The sequence below is a fragment of the Triplophysa dalaica genome, chromosome 22 (genome assembly GCF_015846415.1).
Source record: "Triplophysa dalaica isolate WHDGS20190420 chromosome 22, ASM1584641v1, whole genome shotgun sequence".
NCBI lineage: Eukaryota > Metazoa > Chordata > Actinopteri > Cypriniformes > Nemacheilidae > Triplophysa > Triplophysa dalaica.
The window spans coordinates 18,849,718-18,870,926 of NC_079563.1; the positions used below are offsets into that span (position 1 = coordinate 18,849,718).

The 21,209-nt window shown below is 40.8% G+C and overlaps 1 protein-coding gene across 2 annotated transcripts; it reads right to left on the reverse strand.

The window, feature by feature from the left end:
- Positions 1–3,597: 3,597 nt before the first annotated feature.
- Positions 3,598–20,813, reverse strand: fgfr1b (fibroblast growth factor receptor 1b). 2 transcript variants are annotated; one of them, XM_056736254.1, is made up of 18 exons: positions 20,450–20,813; positions 15,267–15,463; positions 12,173–12,442; positions 11,392–11,478; positions 11,137–11,309; positions 10,633–10,756; positions 10,323–10,513; positions 9,274–9,418; positions 7,527–7,720; positions 7,284–7,429; positions 7,069–7,190; positions 6,565–6,675; positions 6,280–6,470; positions 6,064–6,186; positions 5,915–5,985; positions 5,688–5,825; positions 5,421–5,526; positions 3,598–5,140 (listed from the first exon to the last, which is right to left on the reverse strand). In XM_056736254.1, exons 2-18 carry the CDS (start codon positions 15,409–15,411, stop codon positions 4,958–4,960), a joined length of 2,520 nt encoding a protein of 839 aa, XP_056592232.1. In that variant the 5' UTR covers positions 15,412–15,463; positions 20,450–20,813; the 3' UTR covers positions 3,598–4,957. The 2 variants fall into 2 exon arrangements, with proteins under 2 accessions (XP_056592232.1, XP_056592233.1); XM_056736255.1 differs by lacking the exon at positions 12,173–12,442 and having other exon boundaries at positions 20,450–20,811.
- Between the last annotated feature and the right edge of the window lie 396 nt (positions 20,814–21,209).

Genomic DNA, 21,209 nt, shown 5'->3' on the forward strand with positions numbered 1-21,209 from the left:
GTTTTCTATGCTGGTCATGGGAAATGTTGTATAGATTACAGAGGGCATACATAGAAACTGCTGGTGTTGTGGTGGTAGAAATAAAGTTTTAAACAGACTGATTCACTTCTTTTTGTCCACACGACAGCATCCATTACAAACACAATGTCAATAGAATCCAAATGAACACAGCCGCAGTACCTGTCTCATCCGCAAGATGGGGCTGTTTTCAAACGCATTCGAGTATTGGCGTATTTGCGCTCACATATTTCTCCAACATTTCTAAAATAACAATACGTTATATTATGCATTTAACTTACTATATATATTTCAGGGCGTATGCTTTAAAACTGATTAGAAAAGGACTATAACCCACAAAACTGTTTTTAAAATCTATAAATGACAATGCACGGTCTTGCACATTCAAAGCATGGGGTTGAAAACACGATTTTAATTTAGCTTGACCTTAAACCTTTGTGTTAACAAGAATGACACAATTGACAACAGTTTCAACCACATCGTTTTCTAAAAATGAATGTCAGTTTTTCAACTTCCCCGGATTCTTGCCCAAGACGAAGTGGTGTGGTGTTGTTGCCAAAGTAAAACCGAACAAATAAACATCTAATCAAGACCCTAGAAAGAACTTTCTTTCTTTCTTTTCCCTTTTTTTGGGTGGGCAAAAGGAACACGAGGAATAAATAGAAAGACAATACTGTCATTATCCTCTAGAGTTACATAACACAGTCTCAGATTTGGTATTTTGCATAAATGAGACCATCGGAAAAATAGCAAACAAAAGAATCAAGTTACAGTTGAGAAAAGTGTGATACTGTTTACGAGACAAAGGTTGAAGCACATTTTCTCTGTTTTTAACATATTAACAAACTCTCATTCAGGTGATCTCATTGGGCCTTGGATGTGATTGTGAATATAAAAGTCAATAAAAGTGATGAATTTTGACTTGCTCCTATTTTCTTTCAGTAATCTTTAAAAGATCTTCTAGGCTAGATCAGATCACTCACATCTCTCTTCCAGAAGCCTATCTTCAGCTCAGATGTTTTGGAGGATTTAGTGGGCCCTCTCATCACAGCGTTCGGGAAAACCTTTCTGCTGGTCCCCCACGTCATGTCTGCATTCATGGAGTGTCAACTAAAGTTCATTTCAGACAATCAGACTCAGAATTTATCTTCACATTTCTTTGTCTTCACTTTGTTTCTTAAGACCTAATGTCTTTCTACGTTTGACTAAACCACCCTTCTTCTCTCCATTCGATGTGTTTGATGATTCTGTGGGGTGAACATACAGAGACACGCAGCTCAGCAGGTGTCATGACTCGCTGGCCCCGAAAGCATGCGAGCTTGCAGAAGTAAACACATTGAGTGGCAGAGTCATCACCTGCGCCCGCGGGCCACGAGACAGCCTTCAAAACAAAGTGTGAAGAGAATGTCTTACAAAAAAACATGCAGAGGAAAGATGCTCGTTTTGAAAACACATGAGAATAGTTGGTGGTGCTAATTAATATTATTTTTGGAAATGTAGAAATGTATTCTGATGATATCAGTTTTGCATGATGAATGAGCAAAATCTAGATCCCTTAGCGAAAAAAAAACTACGGTTTTATTATAGTAAAAATGGAGCATTTAACTTTGATATTATGTAAGGCATAATCCAGAGCTAGCCGTACGTTAAAGGATTTTAATGCACAACGTGGAGGCCAAGAACCACCCGACGCGAAGCCTCTGCGAAGTGCATTTAAATCTTTGAATGCACAGCCAGCTGTGGATTATCCCGCTTATACCATGGTCATTTGCCAAGTTAAATCTTTTATCGATGTTTACAGTGAAATTTCGAACAGGTGAAAACTACACCGATCAGATTACTTCCAAATGTAATCAATATTTACTGGAGCTACCTGTGCGTTAAAGGGTTTTAATGCACACCTTCCAGCCAATCAGAATCAAGTATTCAAGAAGACCATGGTATAACAGATTTACTGCACATATCATAGATGTTATCTCACCACTTGTAAATTTGTGGTCAACTATGGCTTAACTTCAAATGAAACCAATGGATCCTACAGTTAAACAGCGGTTTATCATTAAAACGGATGACATTCCTGCTCATGACATTAGCCTGGGGCCTAGAAACACAACACCTCGTAAAGAAATAATGACTGATATGTTTGTCTCGAGGCTGTTGTTTGTAATGACACCGCTTTCAAAAAAAGAGCAATCAAGCCGGTCATTTGTCCGAAACCTTTTTGGACCATCTGTCAAAGGTGATAATGACCGCTGCTTAATTGCACCTCACGGCCCATTAGCTGCTCATGAGGGCAGGTGTGTAGTTCATAGATAGCTTTTACAGACTGGCAGATGTGACTCTAAATGGCTCCAATTCCAGACATTAATACAATTATGACCCTTTCCTGCCAAAAGCAACAAGATTACTTCAAGTGAAAAGACAAAGATGCAAGAAGGGTTCTGGTGGAAACGCGCTCGCGTCAGGCAAATGAAATATATCCTGGTGTTTCATGTTTTACCGCAGTTTTATGTTCATGTATGTTCAATCAGCGAATGACACCGGAAAATTCAACAGGGAAGGAAAAATAACTTGTCACAGATTTATTAATTTTGTGATAATATCAGCAAGTGACTTGACATTTTAGTACACTATCTGATAATTCAGTGGATCTCATCCTCCTCAACCTCCGTGTTTAACATTGAGAAATGCATTCATTTTAAACTAGTTTTATAGCATGTTTTGTCTTATTTCAAATAGTAATTTTGAAGCTACCTTGCAGGATCTCTTGGAGAAACACAAAGATAATTGTTACATTATTTAAAACACTGTATAAAAGAAGCTGTATATAATGATGGCAAAAGGAGATTGGTCACTGCTAAATTAAAATGTTGTCATCATTTATTCACCATCTTTCTTCTGTTGAGCACAAACAAAGATATTTTGATGAATGTCTTTGTGGTTTTGATTTCAAACAATGCAACTCAATGGGGCCCAATGTTGGCCGGTTATCAACATTCTTCAAAATATCTTCTTTTGTGTTCTGACAAACTGTTTTTAAATGACAATAGGATGAGTTATTTTTTTTTAACTGTTCAACTTTAAATATCAGCTCTCTTGAATGCAGCTCATCCAAACAAAAGTGATTGCTGCACTGACGTATAGAATCATTCTCTATATATTAAGTACATTTCAAGTTTGAAGCGTGCCATTGCCAAAGCTATCTTGTATATTCCATCTAGTGAAAAACTGTTGAGAAGTCGTTGCAGATTGGTTTAAAGAGTGAGCCAAAGTACTTCAGCTGTCATGTACTGTTGCAGTAGAATTTTTTCCTGCGTGATATGTGGTCCGATGCGCTCATGTTTGCACTTGGCTCACTAGATCGATTGGGGACCGGCAGCAGGGAAAAACATTCTTTTCTCACCGTTAATCATGTACTTAACTTGGCAGAAGCTTTCAGCTGGAGTGGACGTTTCATATTCAAGTCAGCAACTTCTTGCGCACGTCTGCCCGTTCCAGCAACCTCTGGACCGTTTGGGCTGTCATTTACTTCCCACGTGCTTGATCTGCATATACAGACGTGACACACATACACACCGATTCATGTCAAATTGTTCATATATAACTTTTTTATTTATTTTCCCACAGGAAAGGCGATATCAATGCGTTCATCGACATTCTGAATATAAGTGCATGGCCAAAGCCTCAATTCACATCAGGACATGTAAAATCACACAAGCATTAGAATTCTGTTCGGGAACCCACTCATTTTATGGCCTGCATAACAAGCTGACACTCATCCTTTCTTATATATACATTTCTCATCATATAAACCCCGTCACTGAATCTAGCGGAACGTGATAAAGCTACGGTTTGAATAGCTTAATAACATGATATAAAATAAAACTGCCGATTGTCAAATCCCTGGTTGACATTAAACAAAAATGTGTGTATTCCAGCAATCTCACAACACCCAGATAGTTAACAAACATTAATTCATACCAATTGACTTTTGTGTTACAAAATGCCACAGAAATGGCATTCGCACCATGCGACTGTAAAGGCAAGCAATGATTAACAGTTTTCATTTGGGATAATCCCATAAACCGGTGCTACACGGAGTCTAAACCAGACGACAAGTCATTTGTGTTTCTACAATGAAAATGCTTTGTAACACAACGCATAATGATGGAATAACTTCTGTACCACAAGCATGACCAAATGAAATTGCACAAATCTGTTTTCGAATAGGTTTACAATTAAACACTACACTGTCTGCCATTGGTAGGACAAACAGATATCAAACAAACAAAGCAATGTTTTGACAGGGCTATGTCACGTCAAAGTCAAGTGGAGTGTGATTTTCCACCAATGAGATTCCGCGGTGGGTGTGTCTTGCCAGCACAATACTATTAATACAAAATTCAAGCAGCTGATAACGTGTGTGGTGGTCCTCACCAATTCATAGAAAAACAAATGTAAGGGTTTACATGGAATAGCTTATGTTGCTTAATCGCCTTGCGTCTGTTATATTTGCTTTTCAAACATAAGAGGGAAAGAACAAGCTTATACGAAATAATCATCATTATAATAGTACCATTAAACAACAATGTTTACATCAATTCCTATTTGTACAATTGAAATGGCATTTAGCGAAGTGAGCATACTGGACAGTGTAACATTTCTTTGTCACACTGACCAAAGAAAACCCTTTAGTGATGTTTTTGGAACATCTCATTTGCGAGGCATCTGAATCTCCTCTGAATCCTCGAGAGCCCGCGTGCAGTTCTGAGCGCTCTTGTTTTTGACATTCTGCAGGTATGAAACGTCTCCTGCGTGTGCTTCTGTGTCGGCCCAGGCTGTGATTCTCAGTCTCTGAGCCCGCAGAGTTTATGAGCGAAAGGAAGTAGCGATACAAAGAGAACTGTCTGTGACCGCAGATGTCTGGGTTTCTCCACTGTCAGCGTTTCTTGAAAGAACGAACGCTGTGTTGATGGGGAACCAGCGGGGGGATGCAGGGTTCTTCCGGTTCTGGAGTCTGTAAGAAGACCGAGTCCGGGTCGGAGGAGCAGGTGGAGTTCCGTTCGTTCAGGATGATCTGAGAGTACATTGGCTCTGGGGGAACGGAGAGGTCCAGATACTCCTGCAGGTGAACGTTTGGACATTGTTTTAGTACTTTCTCATAATTTACTGAATCACACATGGAGTTGAATGCAAGACAGCACAGTAGGAAATTTAACCGTGGTTTTATTAGATTAATCATGTTTGTTCAAAAATATAGTTTCTTTTTACATATTATGGTCAAACTATGGTAACTGTGCCATGATTTTAGTTAATTTGTGAGCACCATGATTTACATGGTGATACTATAGTAAAACCATAGTCAATTTTCTTAAGAGACCACCGGGCTAAACAGGTCTTACCTGATTGGAAATCATGGACAGGGTGCGATCAAGGTCTTCAACCAGCTGTTTAAAAGTCGGCCTGTGCGTGGGAATGGCGTGCCAGCAGTCTTTCATCATCAGATATCTAAAACAGACCCATTTTTAATAACTCTGCAAGTTAAAAGACAACATGGAACCGAAATTCTGATCTATGCTCTTGTTCACGATCAGTGACATCAAAAACACACCTAAGTTTTGAATACTTTAATTGATTCGGTATAATGAAGTAATTTAAACTGGCCGTACAGCTCTTGAGTGCACGCTGAGGGTCTGTCCATGCGATGTCCTTCTCGCAGTAGCTTGAAGAGCTCTTCCACGGGCACTCCGGGATAAGGTGAACCGCCTAAAGTGAATATCTCCCAGAGAAGAACCCCAAAAGACCACCTACAAAACAAGAGCTTTCAGTTAGCATCGAGATCTGTGAAAAACGATGCAAACATATAATGGTCCTAAAATCAGGAGGTTTATCTTACACATCACTTTGGTGTGTGTAAACCCTGTCGAACAAAGCTTCAGGTGCCATCCATTTCACGGGGAGTCGACCCTGAAACGAAACAGATGCCATTTTTAAAAATTTTGACTCTTTAGACTAAAAAAAAAATATGCCGAACCAGTTGCTTACATTAGTGGTCTTCTTGTAGTAATCTATGTGATGAACGTCCCGGGCCAGACCGAAGTCTGCTATCTTCATTATATTGTCATCCGTCACAAGTACATTGCGTGCTGCCAAGTCTCTGTGGATACACTGTCGAGGAGAACACAAGTACAGTGAGTATCTTGTTAATACTTTCTGAGGATAAAAACATTTCTTATTTCACTTTAATACGCCCTAAAGTACCTTTTTGGAGGCAAGATATTCCATGCCACGAGCTACCTGGTAGGCATAAGAGACCAGGTCATTAATGGACATGGTCTCCACGGGTACCAGGTTGGGATTGTAACAGTATTCCATGCCATGCGGCCGGCGGGCACGCAGGTATTCCCGCAGGTTTCCTTTGGAGGCGTATTCTACGATGACATAAAGAGGACCTGGACAGAGATATCAATGAGAACGAAATAAAGAGTGAGTTAGGTGGGCTCGAACATCTTCACCTTACTATATTAATTGTAGCAGAACTCTTACCATCTTGAGAACAAGCACCAAGCAGGTTTATGATGTTCTTGTGTTTTCCAATCATCTTCATCATCTCCATCTCTGAGATGAGGTCAGACAGGTCTTTCTCATTCGCGTCAGCTAATAGAAAAACAATAATACGGTCATATTCTACACATGTTAACACAAGAAGAGTAGAGTTATAATGTGTGTATAATCTTGAGATAAGGGGTGTCTCAAAATCTTTGCGCTCTAGAATTGAATGGTCCTCTTTTCATTATACATACCACTAGCTGCCAACAAAAAAAATAATAGGAAGTAAAAAATCATGATTCCAAAATTTGGGAATTGATGTTGAGGTCATGTGTTGGCAGCTCAACCAATAGGATTAAACAGATGTCATATCACAAGAAATATCACAACACCATATAGTGCCCCTCCTATAGTGATGTAAACTAAAACATATTGTATATTAAAAACATAAGCAATCCTTTCATATGTCATATCAGACTTCCTATTTCAAAACACACTTACATTTCAGCATCTTTACGGCTACTTTAGTTACACGGTTGGGCTTGTCTTTGTCCACTCCTATGGCTTCACCCATCACCACTTGGCCAAAGCAGCCCTCTCCCAGAGGTTTCCCCAGCACCAGCCTGTTACATGCACACAACAAGCCAAAATGACTCCAGGTTGACATTTTACAACGGAGAGAAAGTTGTGATGTATTAAAAGGGCAATTGGGGTACCTGTCTCTGGACACCTCCCAGCAGGGGTCGTGGGGCAGCTCGTACTCCGATACCCCTGACAGCATAGGGGTCCCACTGGAGGAGAGCCGCGAGGGTCTGACCAACATCACACCGGAGTTCAGAGAAGAACTGGATTCAACCGACACCTGTAGAATAAGAAAGCAGCAGGAGTGTTTTCTAAGGGTCTTAGAAAGACAGTTGTGTTTCAATAATACATCAAACCTCTTATCTACTCTCTGTTACCTGTCTGCGGAGAGGAATGCTTTTAGCCAGCTTATGGACGGCCAGCTGGCCATTGAAGTTGCTCTTTTTGGATGAGCTGCGGACTTTGACGATGGTGGCCATTGCCACCATGATGAAGATGAGAAAGAATCCAATGCAGTAGATCAAAACTTCCAGGTAGGACTGACTGGGCACTGCAGAAGGAGTGGTGGGTGCTTATGAGGCAACCATAAGTTTATGATCAGTAACAATTGCAATATTTAATGCCAAGCCATTGCTTTATGGTGGTTTGATATTAAGAGTAGTTAGAGTCCACCAAAATGTCTGTGTTGTCAAGAAGTTATTTTTTGACTCGATAAAATTATGAAATTATGTAATTGACATGAGAAAATTGGCCCAGATCCAGAGTCAACTAACCCAAAGACCACCTCCATGTCTAAAACGCCAAACAATGCTCTGGACAGACACACTGGTAGATGCTGGTGACAGGCACACACACGCACAGGTATCCACACATATACACACACAGGGAGCACTGTTGTTTTTCAACCAGTGCATTTGACACTATTGGCACTGAACACAGAGCACAAGCTCCCTTTGTAGCCGAATAATGGCTGCTTTGTGGCGTTGGATTTCACTCTACATTCTCCACCAGTGTGAGGCTGCAGCCATCCTCGTTGCAAGTATGAAATGAAACCATGCTAGCCAAACTGTCCACGGAGGACATGACAAGGCAAGATAAACATTCCCTGATGGGATATTATCAATTTGGAGCTCAACCCGCATTGAATGTAGTTGCACAGTCATACACAAAGGTTGAAATAACACCAAGCACCCAAAGAAAGGAGGACAGGAAGGTTTTAATGATGGAATAACAATGCAGCACCAAGCCAAAACTTGTATTTGTTCCAAAGCAAAGAATACTGCCTACCTAGATGGAATTTGGTACTTTAAGCATGATGTTGCCTTATAGGACACAAAGCTTGACTCGAATTTAAGGTATATTTAAAAAACTAAAGCTGGGTTGATTTTAACCCATGGTTGGGTAAAAATGGAAAAAAATTGTTGGGTTATAAATGCTTGGTTGTTTGTACCCAACTATGGACTGAAATGACCCAGTATAGGTTAATTTATAACCCTGGGATTGGGTTTGTCCATACATTACTTGGAGAAGGCAGTTCCTGAATGAATGCAAGATGGGACATGAATCAGAAAGGACCATAATACCCAATAGTTTTGCATACTTTGGTGATTTTAGGGTATTGTAGATGCTGTCCTTCAACACCCATATTGCTTCCAATGTTCAACTTCTCTCTAAACTATCATAACCTGATTTGACTTGGTGTGCAATATCTGGTCATTAAAGCAAAAATGTTTTGAGGACGAAAAGTCTAGCAGATGAAACAGTGCCATAACTGGTGTCATTTGCCCGGGTCAACAGTAAGTCAAACACACTATATACCCCCTAGTAACCTAATACTAGTATAGGGGATATGTCACCAAAATCCCAATGTTTGGTCTACTCAACATGCTGGTGCTAAACGCATGAATGGTTTTGCACCTGCAGAAGACAGACGACCACACACACATCTTTGTGAAATACGTTGCCTTAGGTAAATTGCAGAAGTGATATTCAAGTAAATGCTCTTTAACCCCAACACGGTCCACCTGAAACCCCGGCAAATGACTCGAGCGCTGGAAACTTTATACAAGAAGGAGATTGAAAGCATGAGAGGTAGAGAAAGGTGAGCAAAGGGTCGCGGGATACCTTTGACGACGGTCAACCATGCTGAATGATGGGAGATCCCGATAGAATTGCCCGCCAAGCAAGTGTACTCCCCAGCGTCCTCAAAGGACACATTCTTCAACTGGTACAACTCCATCTCCTTGTCTGTGGTGTTTAGGCCGGCGGTCTGGAAGAGAACGAGAAAAGCAGACCCGAGGCCCAAGACGTGAGGGGAAAGAAGAAAGCATGACCACATTGGGAAGGGTTTTGAGGAGTTGCTTCCTCTGGTTGGTTTCCAAACAAGTTAAAAGCTCCCAAAGCTTGAGAAGCCTTCTGACCCAACACCTGTGATGGCCTACACCATCACCCTTGATTCACCTTCACCGACATGAGAATAGCAACATGGAGCTCTCGCCAGTAGACCCAACCCACACAAATGGTCAACTGGGAGTTTCCATGGCATACGGAATAGGAAAACCCAAAGGGAACTACGGAAGCCCAAAGCACCGCTAGAGAGAGAATTTCAGTCTACCCTGTGGTCAAGTTACCTTGTACATCATGTCTAAGGACAGTTAACCAGGCAGACTGATTGGCTTCTCCTATATAATTGGAGACTTTGCATATATACTCGCCGCCCTCTTCCTCTGTGATATTGTAGAGTTTCAGCACCTGGGTGTCCGAGCTATTGACCCCCGAGTGCTGGAGATGACAAAACACCAAATTCATGACATTCGACCCCAAGTGTTATCATACCCCAAGTATATTATATTTGTGGATCACTTATACAAACTTATGTAAAAGGTGCAACCGAGTCAAACAGTAAACATAAAGAGCACTTATGATATTTTTTTCTATGTACAGCTGCAATCCGCAACTTTGTATAAGGTTAAAAATAAACAAAAATCAGATAATGAGCAGGCAGATAAAAACAGCGTTCAAATCCACCTCCTTACGGTTTTGCAGCGGCAAGCTTAAAATAATTAAGGAATTGGGTACGACTTCACGGCACGCAAAAAGAAGAACATAACCGTGTTACGGACTGCAGCTTTACAAGTTATAAAATCCAACATCAAACTGGTTTTTATCTTTACCTTCAAGACACGGACGTAAGGGTGCCCGTCAGGTCCGTTATGGCTTCCGTTCACCACGATGTGTTTGAGCCACTGTATGTGAGGCTGTGGGTCGCTGAACACCTTACACACAAACTCCACGTCAGTGCCCACAACGGCGGTACGGTTCGCTGGGAGACCGGCGTAAAGGATGGGCCTGTGTGGAGATCTCTCTGCAACAAGGACACATGGTTTGTTAAGTTACTATTGGAATATGATTGATCGAACACTTACCAAAGTATTAATTATTTCATATACACAACATGAAATTGTATAAGATTGCATGACTGACCTACTACATCAAGCTGATAGGTGTGATTAATGCTTCCGTATTCATTTTCCACCAGGCAAGTGTAATTGCCCTTGTCTGAGGGCACGACCGACTCCATGATTATGGTCCACATATGTTCCCTCAGCTGAAAGAGGAAATACAGGTTATTTTGTTATCTTGAATCTTTATGTGATGTTTGACTACAAGAACTAAATGGGAGAGTATAGACCAAAGCAACATGAAAGTTTGATTGGATAGCACACATTCAAGGTTGGCAGAAACACCAAGATCTCTTCTGTTTATGCAAGTTGAAATGTAAGCTTATAGAGAGGGTGTGTGTATTTACGTGTCAGGTTCAGATTAAAGCGATGGAGTAGCTTTGGTTTGGCCTATTGTGCGTCAAGGTATCAAGTTTCCCCCTTGCAGCTCGACGTGCGAGTGCCATCACAAAGTCAGTGAGAGTTGTGCGTCTCAGACATCGCAAAAGCAGCCGTGTAATGTAGTCCAACAAGAGCTGAGGATTACCTTGTAGCCCCCAATGCGCTGGTCCCGTTTGAACTCCTTTCCGTTCTTGAGCCAGCGCAGTTTTGGAACTGGGTTTCCCTCGGCCTGGCATCGGAATTTCACCGTTTTGCTGGCTGGTACAGCGTGAAGTTTTTTTTCCATCTTTTCAGGCTGGGCCCACCGAGGTGGCATCGCTACACGGGACAAAAGCGGCATTTGTTTAATAACAGTGAGCAATTCATCATTTTATTCTCTTTAGAAAAATGGGGTACTTACGTAAGAGCTCCTGGCTGCTCGACGGCTTGTTTTCTTCTGAGGATGACTCATCGTCGTCCTCATCCTCAGATGATGCTACGACTTGACCTATGACAAAATTATTCGTGGTGAAATTTATACGTCAGAATAAAGCTTTGCGTGACACAATTCCCCAAGCACAATGTCTACTTTCATACTAATTCAGATCACACAGAGTTTGGACAAGGAAATGTGATTCCTTGTCTGTCTGTTGGTCCACCAGAATGCCAAAAGCTCTGCTAATGTAGCATTTCTTAGCTTGGAAAGTACATATCTCTTGCTACGATACTAAAAAGCAGATTCTTTTGCCCAGCTTGCTATAGTATCTGATTGGTGATTCTAGCGACAAAGTAAATGTATCCGCCCTTCAAAGAGAGCCGGACAGCGAGGAGGCATGAGTCACAGTAGGCTTCACTCCAGGACGCTGCTAAGAACCGTGCCTACTCTTGAATCACACACAAACACACGCACAGGGGTGCCGTCTTACAAATTCACCGCTCAAACTCTGACACATTCCACAGCATAAAGAGTTTCGAACAGAGAGAAAAAGGCCATTCAAAGACAACACATCACACCACAATCTCTTAGTAACTCATGTAAAGAAATAACAGAACAAAAACAACTACCCAAAAAACAAACAACAATTCGAAGTGCAAGATATAGGGGATTTTTGCTTTAGGTTTATTCTTCTATAATAAATTAAAAACACAGATGCCGTTATTGGAACAAAACTCATCCTTGCAAAGGTCCAACACAGACATACCTGTCACATTTACGACGAAATAGGTGGAGTGGTTGCCGAGAGATCTTTGACGAGAGCAGGCATAAAGCCCGGAGTCAGCTGGATCCACTGACCCGATCTCCAGCTGAACCCCGTTCACCTGTATGTGGTCTCCATTCAGCACTGCCGTCTGGTCTTTGGTCCAGATGACCCCTAGGCCTACAACCGGAGACTCGTCCTGAGCCAAGCATTGCAGCACCAAACGCTCCCCGGTGAACAATGTGTACAGCTCCATGTTCACCTCTGTTCTGACTAGTGTTGAAATAGAAAACCAGCGTGCAATGTTTACCGATAAAAATATAAAAAACTAACTAAAAATGAGAAACAAAGACAACAATTTTCCAAAAAAAGAGAAGACCCACCAGAAAACAAAAACAAGATTCACATTACTCAATAGGGATAAGATACAAAGCCACCAAGGAAAAAGGAATTAATATGACAAAACTAACAAAAACTAGAAAAAATTAAGTAAAAAAAGGGTTAAAAGAACAAAAGTAGAATGCCATAAGATATTTATAAAAGTTATAAACAACAATATTAAGTTAGATATTTTTTTGAATGTGAATGTACCCTGAGAATTACAAAAAACATCAATGAAAGTAATGAGAACTTTGGAAGAAATTCATTCATTCATTAAAATACAAAAATAATCACAGTTGTAAAAAAATACTATTTATTTTTTCAAACTATTATTATGTTTTTCCGTTTGATATTAGTCAAAATGTTACCCAAACACCTGAGATTTATCCACAATTACAATATCACTCACAGGTTAAAGTTTGAGCCCAAACAAGCTTGTAAGGAGAAATGAGATACTTCCTCTCTGAAAAAAGTGGGGTGTTCCGAAAAAGAAACAGTTTAAAGATTAACCTCCTGTGGCCCATTACAGCTATTAGGACTGAGATTCAACCCACATAAACAAAAGCCAAAAGACCCTGATGTCAGAGCATACGGCCAATCTCATTCAAACAGCCCCCCCCCACCAACCTTAGTCCCCTTAATTGTCAAACAAACTAATCCCTCCCTATTGTCCCATGCAACGTTTCCCAACAATGCCAGCGGATCCGTCCGAGACCGGGGGTGAAAGAAAGAGTGTTTAGAGAGACAGAGAAGAGCCTATAACAGCAGGCTCCTCCACTCGTTGTCATGGAGATTTCAGTTGAGTCCAATGGAGGTATTTCCTGGATCACAGGCCCCTTAATCCCGGCAGGGAAAGCGGATGGGGGGGTTGGGATCAACTTTCTCCTCAACCCATTTCTTAAAGCAAGAAACAGGAAAGGTGCTAAATCCTTTGAGTTTCTTTTATCCGTGAGACACAAAATGACTGACGGTCGTATGTGGAGAAAAGCAGCATCAGTTTTTTATCATTTCTGCTCTCGTTCAAAAGAAGAAAGCCACACTACAAAAAATGTGATGCGCATAATTTTTGCTTAAACTATTCTCTTATGGGACCTTCAGGGAAATTGAAACAGCAAAGGGAGACCGATCGCCTAAAAACAGGAATCACAATGAGATTGGAAGCACATTTTGTTTACGGAAAAATTCAGTGAAAAAATGTTGTTGACTGCTAAAAAACGTTTTTGGAAAAAGGATGAATCTCGAATATCTCCTACATAATTTAGTCCAGTCTGACCAACCCAAACATTCAGCAACACACACAAACATGACTTCATCTGCAAGCTGTACCAACACACATCTGCATGCTCGGATTCAGATCACTCCGCAGTGGCTTCCTGTAAAACCGTAGAGAATGTGTTTTCTCAGAGGGAAGCGGAGACGCGACCCATTCGTCTCGGTGGATCAGCCCAAACTGAAGTGAGCGTCTTTCATCACTTCATTCATTGCCACAGCGGCCAAAGTTTGGTTACATTACGCATCGTTACTTCCCTTTAAATTAACTAATGCTTCCATAAAACAAGCCATACATCCATATAGCTGAACACCACTCGTTCTTTTGGAAGGCAGGGTTGATGCTTAGCTCTGAACTTGGCCTGAAATCACTGGAGGAAGTCATAGCCTGAATGAATTGCTGTAGGGATTTCCTGCCCGGCTCATGGCACCATTACTATCCAAACATAATACCAGAGGCACAACAAGTCAATTCAGTCAATGGGAAACAGATAATCAGCTGTAAATGGACACGATGTCGACATGTCTGCAAGCATGCACATGTAAGGCTTTACACAACAAAACTGTTTTGGGTGTTGGTGTCAGGCTTGGCTTAGTATCATTGACTGGTAGACCTCACACCCACAATTCTGACCCGGTGCCTACATATTCTCCATATACGTGATCTCCAAAATGAGCATCAGACAGAGGGTGTAGACATTTTCTCACACCTCTCATCAGGACGCAAATATAACAACTCCACCTTTTTGGTGGCCGCCTTCCAAAAATGTCCTATTTTCTCCAGACCCAATGGGTCAGAATCAGGTGCACTACTTACGTTTAACTACATCCAGTGAAAGAAATTCCTTCACTCATTCATAAAGACACCTATTACTGAAACTACATTTCAAAAGAGAAACGTGTTTGTACATAAATCGCTAGTGTGGTTGCAGGGTTGGCAAAATTTCTATAACATTATTGTGTTAACATAGTCCTGAAATATAAATATACTTTGGCATGGTTTATTCTCGGATCGTAAAACTAGTTGTTTAAAAATGAATACCAAGAAGCTGCACATCTTGTTGCTCTCTGAAAGTGTTTAGAGAGCTTTTAGCATGTTAAGGAGCCTCTGAATTCCACCGGGATCCATCTGAGCCTCTAAGGTTACAAGAAAAAGCTCCAGAGCTCCATGCATGCATGAACAATAAGCATCTGGAGTCTTACACCACACCAGACCTTAATGATTTCCAGCTCTGCTTGTCAACTTCAAAAACCACGACTAGAACTCTAAATAAGGTTGAGTGAAGTATTAACATCAAATGAAGCTTTTCGCGCCACTTTCTCAACCCAAGTCAAAACCGTTTCTAGACTGCCTACCAAAAGATATGCATCTTTTGACTTTTTACAATTTTACAGACCTCCTAACGTCCAGACATCTCAAGTTAAGGAAAATAAGATTACAACATACCTTGTTCAGTTACAGCGGGACGTGAGTGAGCAGAGGGGAGATGAGCTAAAATAATCCACAGGAGAAGCAAACGGCATGACATCAACATCCTGAGAGAAGCTTTAGCAATGCAGCTGGTCGTAGAGGGTGGGCCGACAGAGCTCATTCACACAGCTGTGGGCAGAACAGGGCCATCAACACCGACAGCATTGAGCTACCTGTCAAAAAGTGAAAGAGGAATTAGCCAAGCACGATATGCATGGAATCAAAGGAGGAAATACACTTTAATTGGAGGCAAATATTTTATAAAGCACTGTAACGTCACTGGAAATTAGTTCATCTGGACTGCGGTTGGGTAAAAAGCTGCCTGTCAACTGTATCAAAGAGCCCATAAACATGGCGCTCTGCTTACGAAGACCAGATCCCTCTCACTTGCTGATAAAATACAGTCACCTGGTCATAAAGCACATCTGGTTCATTATAATTTGGCTTTATAATGACGCAGTCTTTTCAGTGTTCTTTAAAGATCAATTAAGATGAATTAAAATTGACAACTGTTTATTAAGCATCAGTACGCTATATCCGCCAAAGGCACATTTTGTTTTTATCACTTAAATCAAAGTTGAGAAGCATTTTTTTATTGATTTAATATTTGCAAAACCCAGTGACAAACAGAAAGAGTTATGCCTCGGTCAGACTTGACTTTGAGCTTGTGAAATTCGTACGGATGGTGGTACAAAAATGGACGGGAGCAATTCTTCCATTTTTGTACTGAGGTCACGCTGTAACGTTTTGATCTTCTATTGGTCTCACGCACTCAGTTGACGCGAATTCGCAGGTCAGAGTTCACCAAACTTGAACTTTGCAACAAAGTAAAATGGGAAATATCTTTGGACGGGTTTGAGTGTCCGGTCTGAAAAGTCAATGGATAAAGTGTCAAGTGTGACCGCGGAATTAGTAATAATAATGATTTATGTAAAAAAAAAAAAAATCACAGTTATACAAGGATTCAGATGCACAACAGCGATGTGTTAGTTTGATATCATTTACTTATGACATAAGTAGCACACAGTTTTACGTTTCAAAGAGAGATGGCGATGTAGAGACAAAAGTAGCATTAACCAAAAAACAGTTAAACTAGACAAATTCAACATCAATAAAGAACTTAAAAAAGGAAAAGATTAACACCAGTCAGTTTTACTTTACGTGAGAATACTTTGATATGGTTTCTATAGCTCATGGCACAAGCAACATGCATGTATGAATGTTTACTCAAAATACAAGTGGATCTTTGGACAAAGTCTACTAAACTAATAAAATAAAATCAGACTTTATAAATTTTATGCATAACATCGGAGACTGGCAAGAGTACACAAAGTACATTTATTTTGGTTTTCCCAGCACTCTAAGGAATAACAGAGTTTCCAAAAACACCTCCCCCACCAACAGCTGCCCCCCAGAGTAGGTGAAGAGAGGCCATTCTGGTGGTGTGAAACACATCTGTTAATGTCCCCAAGACGCACCACTTGACACTTGAGTTTCCTCAGGACCCGGGTAACACCCCCCAGGTATGCCAAACATTACCCAACAAAAGCACCATAATCTGCCGGTTGTTTTTTTACCCCCTCCTCCGGTAATCACCCAACAAACCATTTGCTCTTGCACCTTGAACACTACCCAGAATTCTTTTTTGAAATAACAAAATTTGGTGCCATATGTTTTACACTTCGAGGGAATTAGAGATTTAGTGAACGCAAACAAACACAAACAAGTTTCAAGTGACAAATTTGGCAAGCTTGAGAGTTGGCTAACATGACAGAAATAATTTCGCAGTCTCCTTAAAAATCAAAAGAGAGTGTTTTGTGGGTTTTAATCAATGTGTTTAAGCATCAATGCCATCTGTATATTAGTGTTATCGTAGACATTGCCACACTTTTAGCAGATAGGTTTAGAAAATCTCTTCTGGAAAAAGGCGCAAAAATATGGATGACTCATCCCGCACAGACTTTTGTCCAATGAAATTCTCTCTATAATGACAATAACCCTTCAGCTGTATCAAATATGTCTGCCACAAGAAAAGACTTCGTAAAGCTCATCACAGTATGCAAAAAAAAACTCAATCTACAGAGGGTTAAAAGAAAAGCAAGATTCCCATTTTGTTCATTATAATCACCTCATTAGAATGATAAATGAGGGACGCCCATCCATTACAGAAAGCTGTCGGACGATCTTTATGATGGTCAATCAACTAAACTACACGAGAGATGGTCACACTTCGTTGGGTGGTGACCCCGAGTGAAATAAAAATCTAAACGCTAGCGTTCCGCGGGTTTATGATAAGGCCATAAACGCAGTTCATTTACCTCACAGGCTCTGTCCATTACTGTGCCTCTTAAACTGATGAGAATTGGGAGATTTCCAGCGTATTTTTCCCACAAGAAACTGCGGAACACGTCAGTGAGATTAAAAGAATTGTTATTGGAAAAGCCATAAAAAGTGTTTAGCTACAACAGTCACGAAAGAGTATAAAAATGTGTGAAGTTCTAACAGGATAATAGCCAAAAGTGTTATGCCATTCTACCAGCGGCCTGGCCGATTTTAGCAATAAAAAGTGTTTGATAGCACTCACTGCTGATTGCTTGAGCTTTTCCATATTTATGTACAGGAAACAAGTCATTTGCGCTGTTTACCAAAGGAAAAGTCAAAAATAAAAATAAATCAAATGAAACCACTTATAAGAGAAACAATTGAAAAGTTGGAAAAGCTTGCAAAAAAAGTGGCCGTGAAAATAACGGAATTCCAACATTTTGGATATCATGGAATTCACTCTCGTGTTTTGCATCTGTTAAAAGAATAGATGTAGATGCAAATGAAGAAACTTCCACTCAACCATCATGTCATGAAAAGTGGAGAACGGCATCGACTCGCATTCTCCACAGAAATGCAAAAGCAGGATTTGAAAAGCCCTTTGTGATAATTAAAGGTTTGGTTTACTGTGTTCTCTACCCCCCTGAGAGTTCATCCCGGACTCTTAATTACTATGCCGCTGCGTCCATGCATGACATTCCTCGACTCTGTGTTTGTTTTGAGAGATAGTCATGCAACCACCCCTAGATCTCCCACTAACCCCCGCTCCCGCACCCGGCTGTTTATCAGGCCTCTTTACACCTGTAGTTAAAGAGATTAGGGAAGGAAATCCTAGTGAATTATTTCTCACTCCCCCTCCAATACACTCCTATTTTGACATAATCCCTATTGCATTCCGTACCTCCATAGATGCCATTATTGCAGTCAAAAGTTTTGGACAATGTGATGTTTTCACACGAACTCGTGGCCAGTTGAGCCAATTGAACTCGTTCAATTTCATCTAAAGGGTGCACTTGTTGTTTGAGATCATGGCCAAACATGCAAAGCGATATTATGCAATGGTTGCGTTTGAAAACTACCTTTATTCCAATTGGAAAATATAACCGCAGCAAGACATTGTGTTTAACTGCTTATAAAGGGAATGAAATCATTGGATATTTAAAACCAAATGTGGAAACTTCAGCTCCTCATCCTGTTTTAAAGACTTTGCTAGTTTTGTGGAAAGTGACAAAATAGCAGCACATTGGCAGGAATTATCCCAGCGGGTGAACCACGGACGCTCTGACCAGGTGCAGAAACACAGAGCTCATCTTTCACTGCATGCAATATTACACATTCAATTTGAACCGAGCTCCAGTTGACACAGTCCACTCTGAGATTGGGCTGTAACTCATCGCCCTGGAGTCACAATAAGACAAGATGGGCTCCTTGGAGAAGGGGTGGGTCGGGGTTTTGAAACACATCACTTTCATTTATGAATCATCTTTACAAATCACGTTTTTGACTATTCCACTAGGTCTCCTCTGAGATGCAGGCACATGTCCGATGACTGATTCCCAATGATTCACTCGATATCAGAAGTGGCCCTAAAGGTCACATTTCCATAATAAGTCTATATCTGGGTTCTTGGTGACCTCAAGGTGCCTTAAGGACTTTCCATAATGTTTGCAGGATCTGATAACGTATATCCTCTGCGATACATCTAAAAGGAAAAGTTCAAAATTGTGTATTTTTTTAATCATGCACATGACGTTCAACGTGTGTAATCAAGACCTTCCGGCGTCTTTGGAACACAAATAAAGATATTTAGAGACATTCCAAGGGCTCCTCATAAACATCATGGTTATAGATGTAGAGTACTAAAGACATCGTTAAATTGGTCCACCCGCTCATAGTGGCTCAATTGAATTTTTGTAAACTTGTAAAATGTGCGAAAAACAAATCAAAATAACGAGTTTAATCGACATATTCTCGGCGTTCGGCGCGCAAACCAAATGCGCATGCGTCCAAGTGCTCTCGTGACCATGCACCATAGACTGACAAGACAGAGGAGAATATCGATAAAACTCGTTATTTGCTTAGTTTTTCGCACATGTAGTATTATGTCGCTTCAACGAAATTCAATTGAGTCACTATGAGCGCATGGACCAATTGAACGATGATTTTAGAACTTTTCTGCACCTTGACAACAACTGTAACCATGATGTCCATAAGGAAGCCTTGAAATCTCTCGGATGTCCCCCAAATATCTTCATTTGTGTTCCGAAGACGCCGGGAGGTCTTAAAACATGTTGAACATAACATCATTTTGATTTTGATGTGAGCTTGCCCATCTAAAAGAGTTGGCAAGTGAGTGTCAAGAAAACATCCCATTTATGATTAACAAAGAAATAAATCTCACTGGAAAGGTTTGTTTCCACAAGGGACACAATGCACCCATAATAAGCTCTGGACGGACAATGGCACCTATGGTTTTACAACTCAAAATAGGTCACTTTTCATATTCATTGATATGCTAATGAGTAGAACACAATGTAGCATTCTTATTCTGCTCGTGCTGTGAGCGCCCATTCATGATATGTCTCCTCGTGAATGTGGAAAGACCATATAACTGAACATCGGTTGAACATATGCGCCCCTATATTCTATATATTTCACTGAACGCATCAAAAATCGTGGTATCTTTAAAATACGCAAAACATACCATAAGCACCAGAACGGAGTCTGTTATTGTAACATTACTAACTGAGGAGGACGTGCCTGCACCTGCAATTATAAAACTAACCACAGTGAGAAAACGAGCGAAAACACAGGTTACACTTAGTTAAAACACTCACCGTTGCGGTCTTCACGATTAATGTTGAAGTGTGCTGCTTCTTGTTCCAAGATTTGTATAGAATTAGTCCAAAACTGATCAACAATCGCACGCGGAAAGCGATAAAAAAAAACAATGTCCTCTCGTCCTCCAACGCGACTCTCTCCGTAAAAGTTGTGAGAAAACAAACGATTTGCGGTTGGACCGAACAAACGGTGGACTGGTCCAGGTGCGTGGACGTAGCGTGACAAAACCCGAGTCTTTGGTGTTTCGGAAGTTTTTCATTCGCGCACTCAGCGGCGCGCACGAAGATTTACGAGTCAGGTCAACTGTTGCGCGTGATGTGAGTGTTTCTCTGTCGCAAACAGCGGCGCTTCTTCCCCTCGGTAGGAATACGAAGGACTTTTCTTCTCCTTGGTACCTCCCACTTCCAGGATTTGAGGATTCAAGAATTCCACTGCCCCCCTCATGCAACCCCCCAATTTGATCCTCTCATTCACCTCTGAAGTACTGTCGCCATGCTTCTTTCGCAAATACTATCTTGGTTCTTTATAAAGAGTTTATGGGGCACTCAAAGTATTTCCACAGTATTCAGAATTCTTAAACGCACTGTATGCCAACTGCATTTTTTATGCATTCACAAATAAGCAGTTGGGAAATATTTTTACACAGTAATCAATTATACTGTGTTGGATAAGTGAGTTGTTGCTATAGCAGTAAACTGCACCATAACTGGATTATTTGGTTGTTTATCACAGATATGGTTGACACCAGCACTTAGC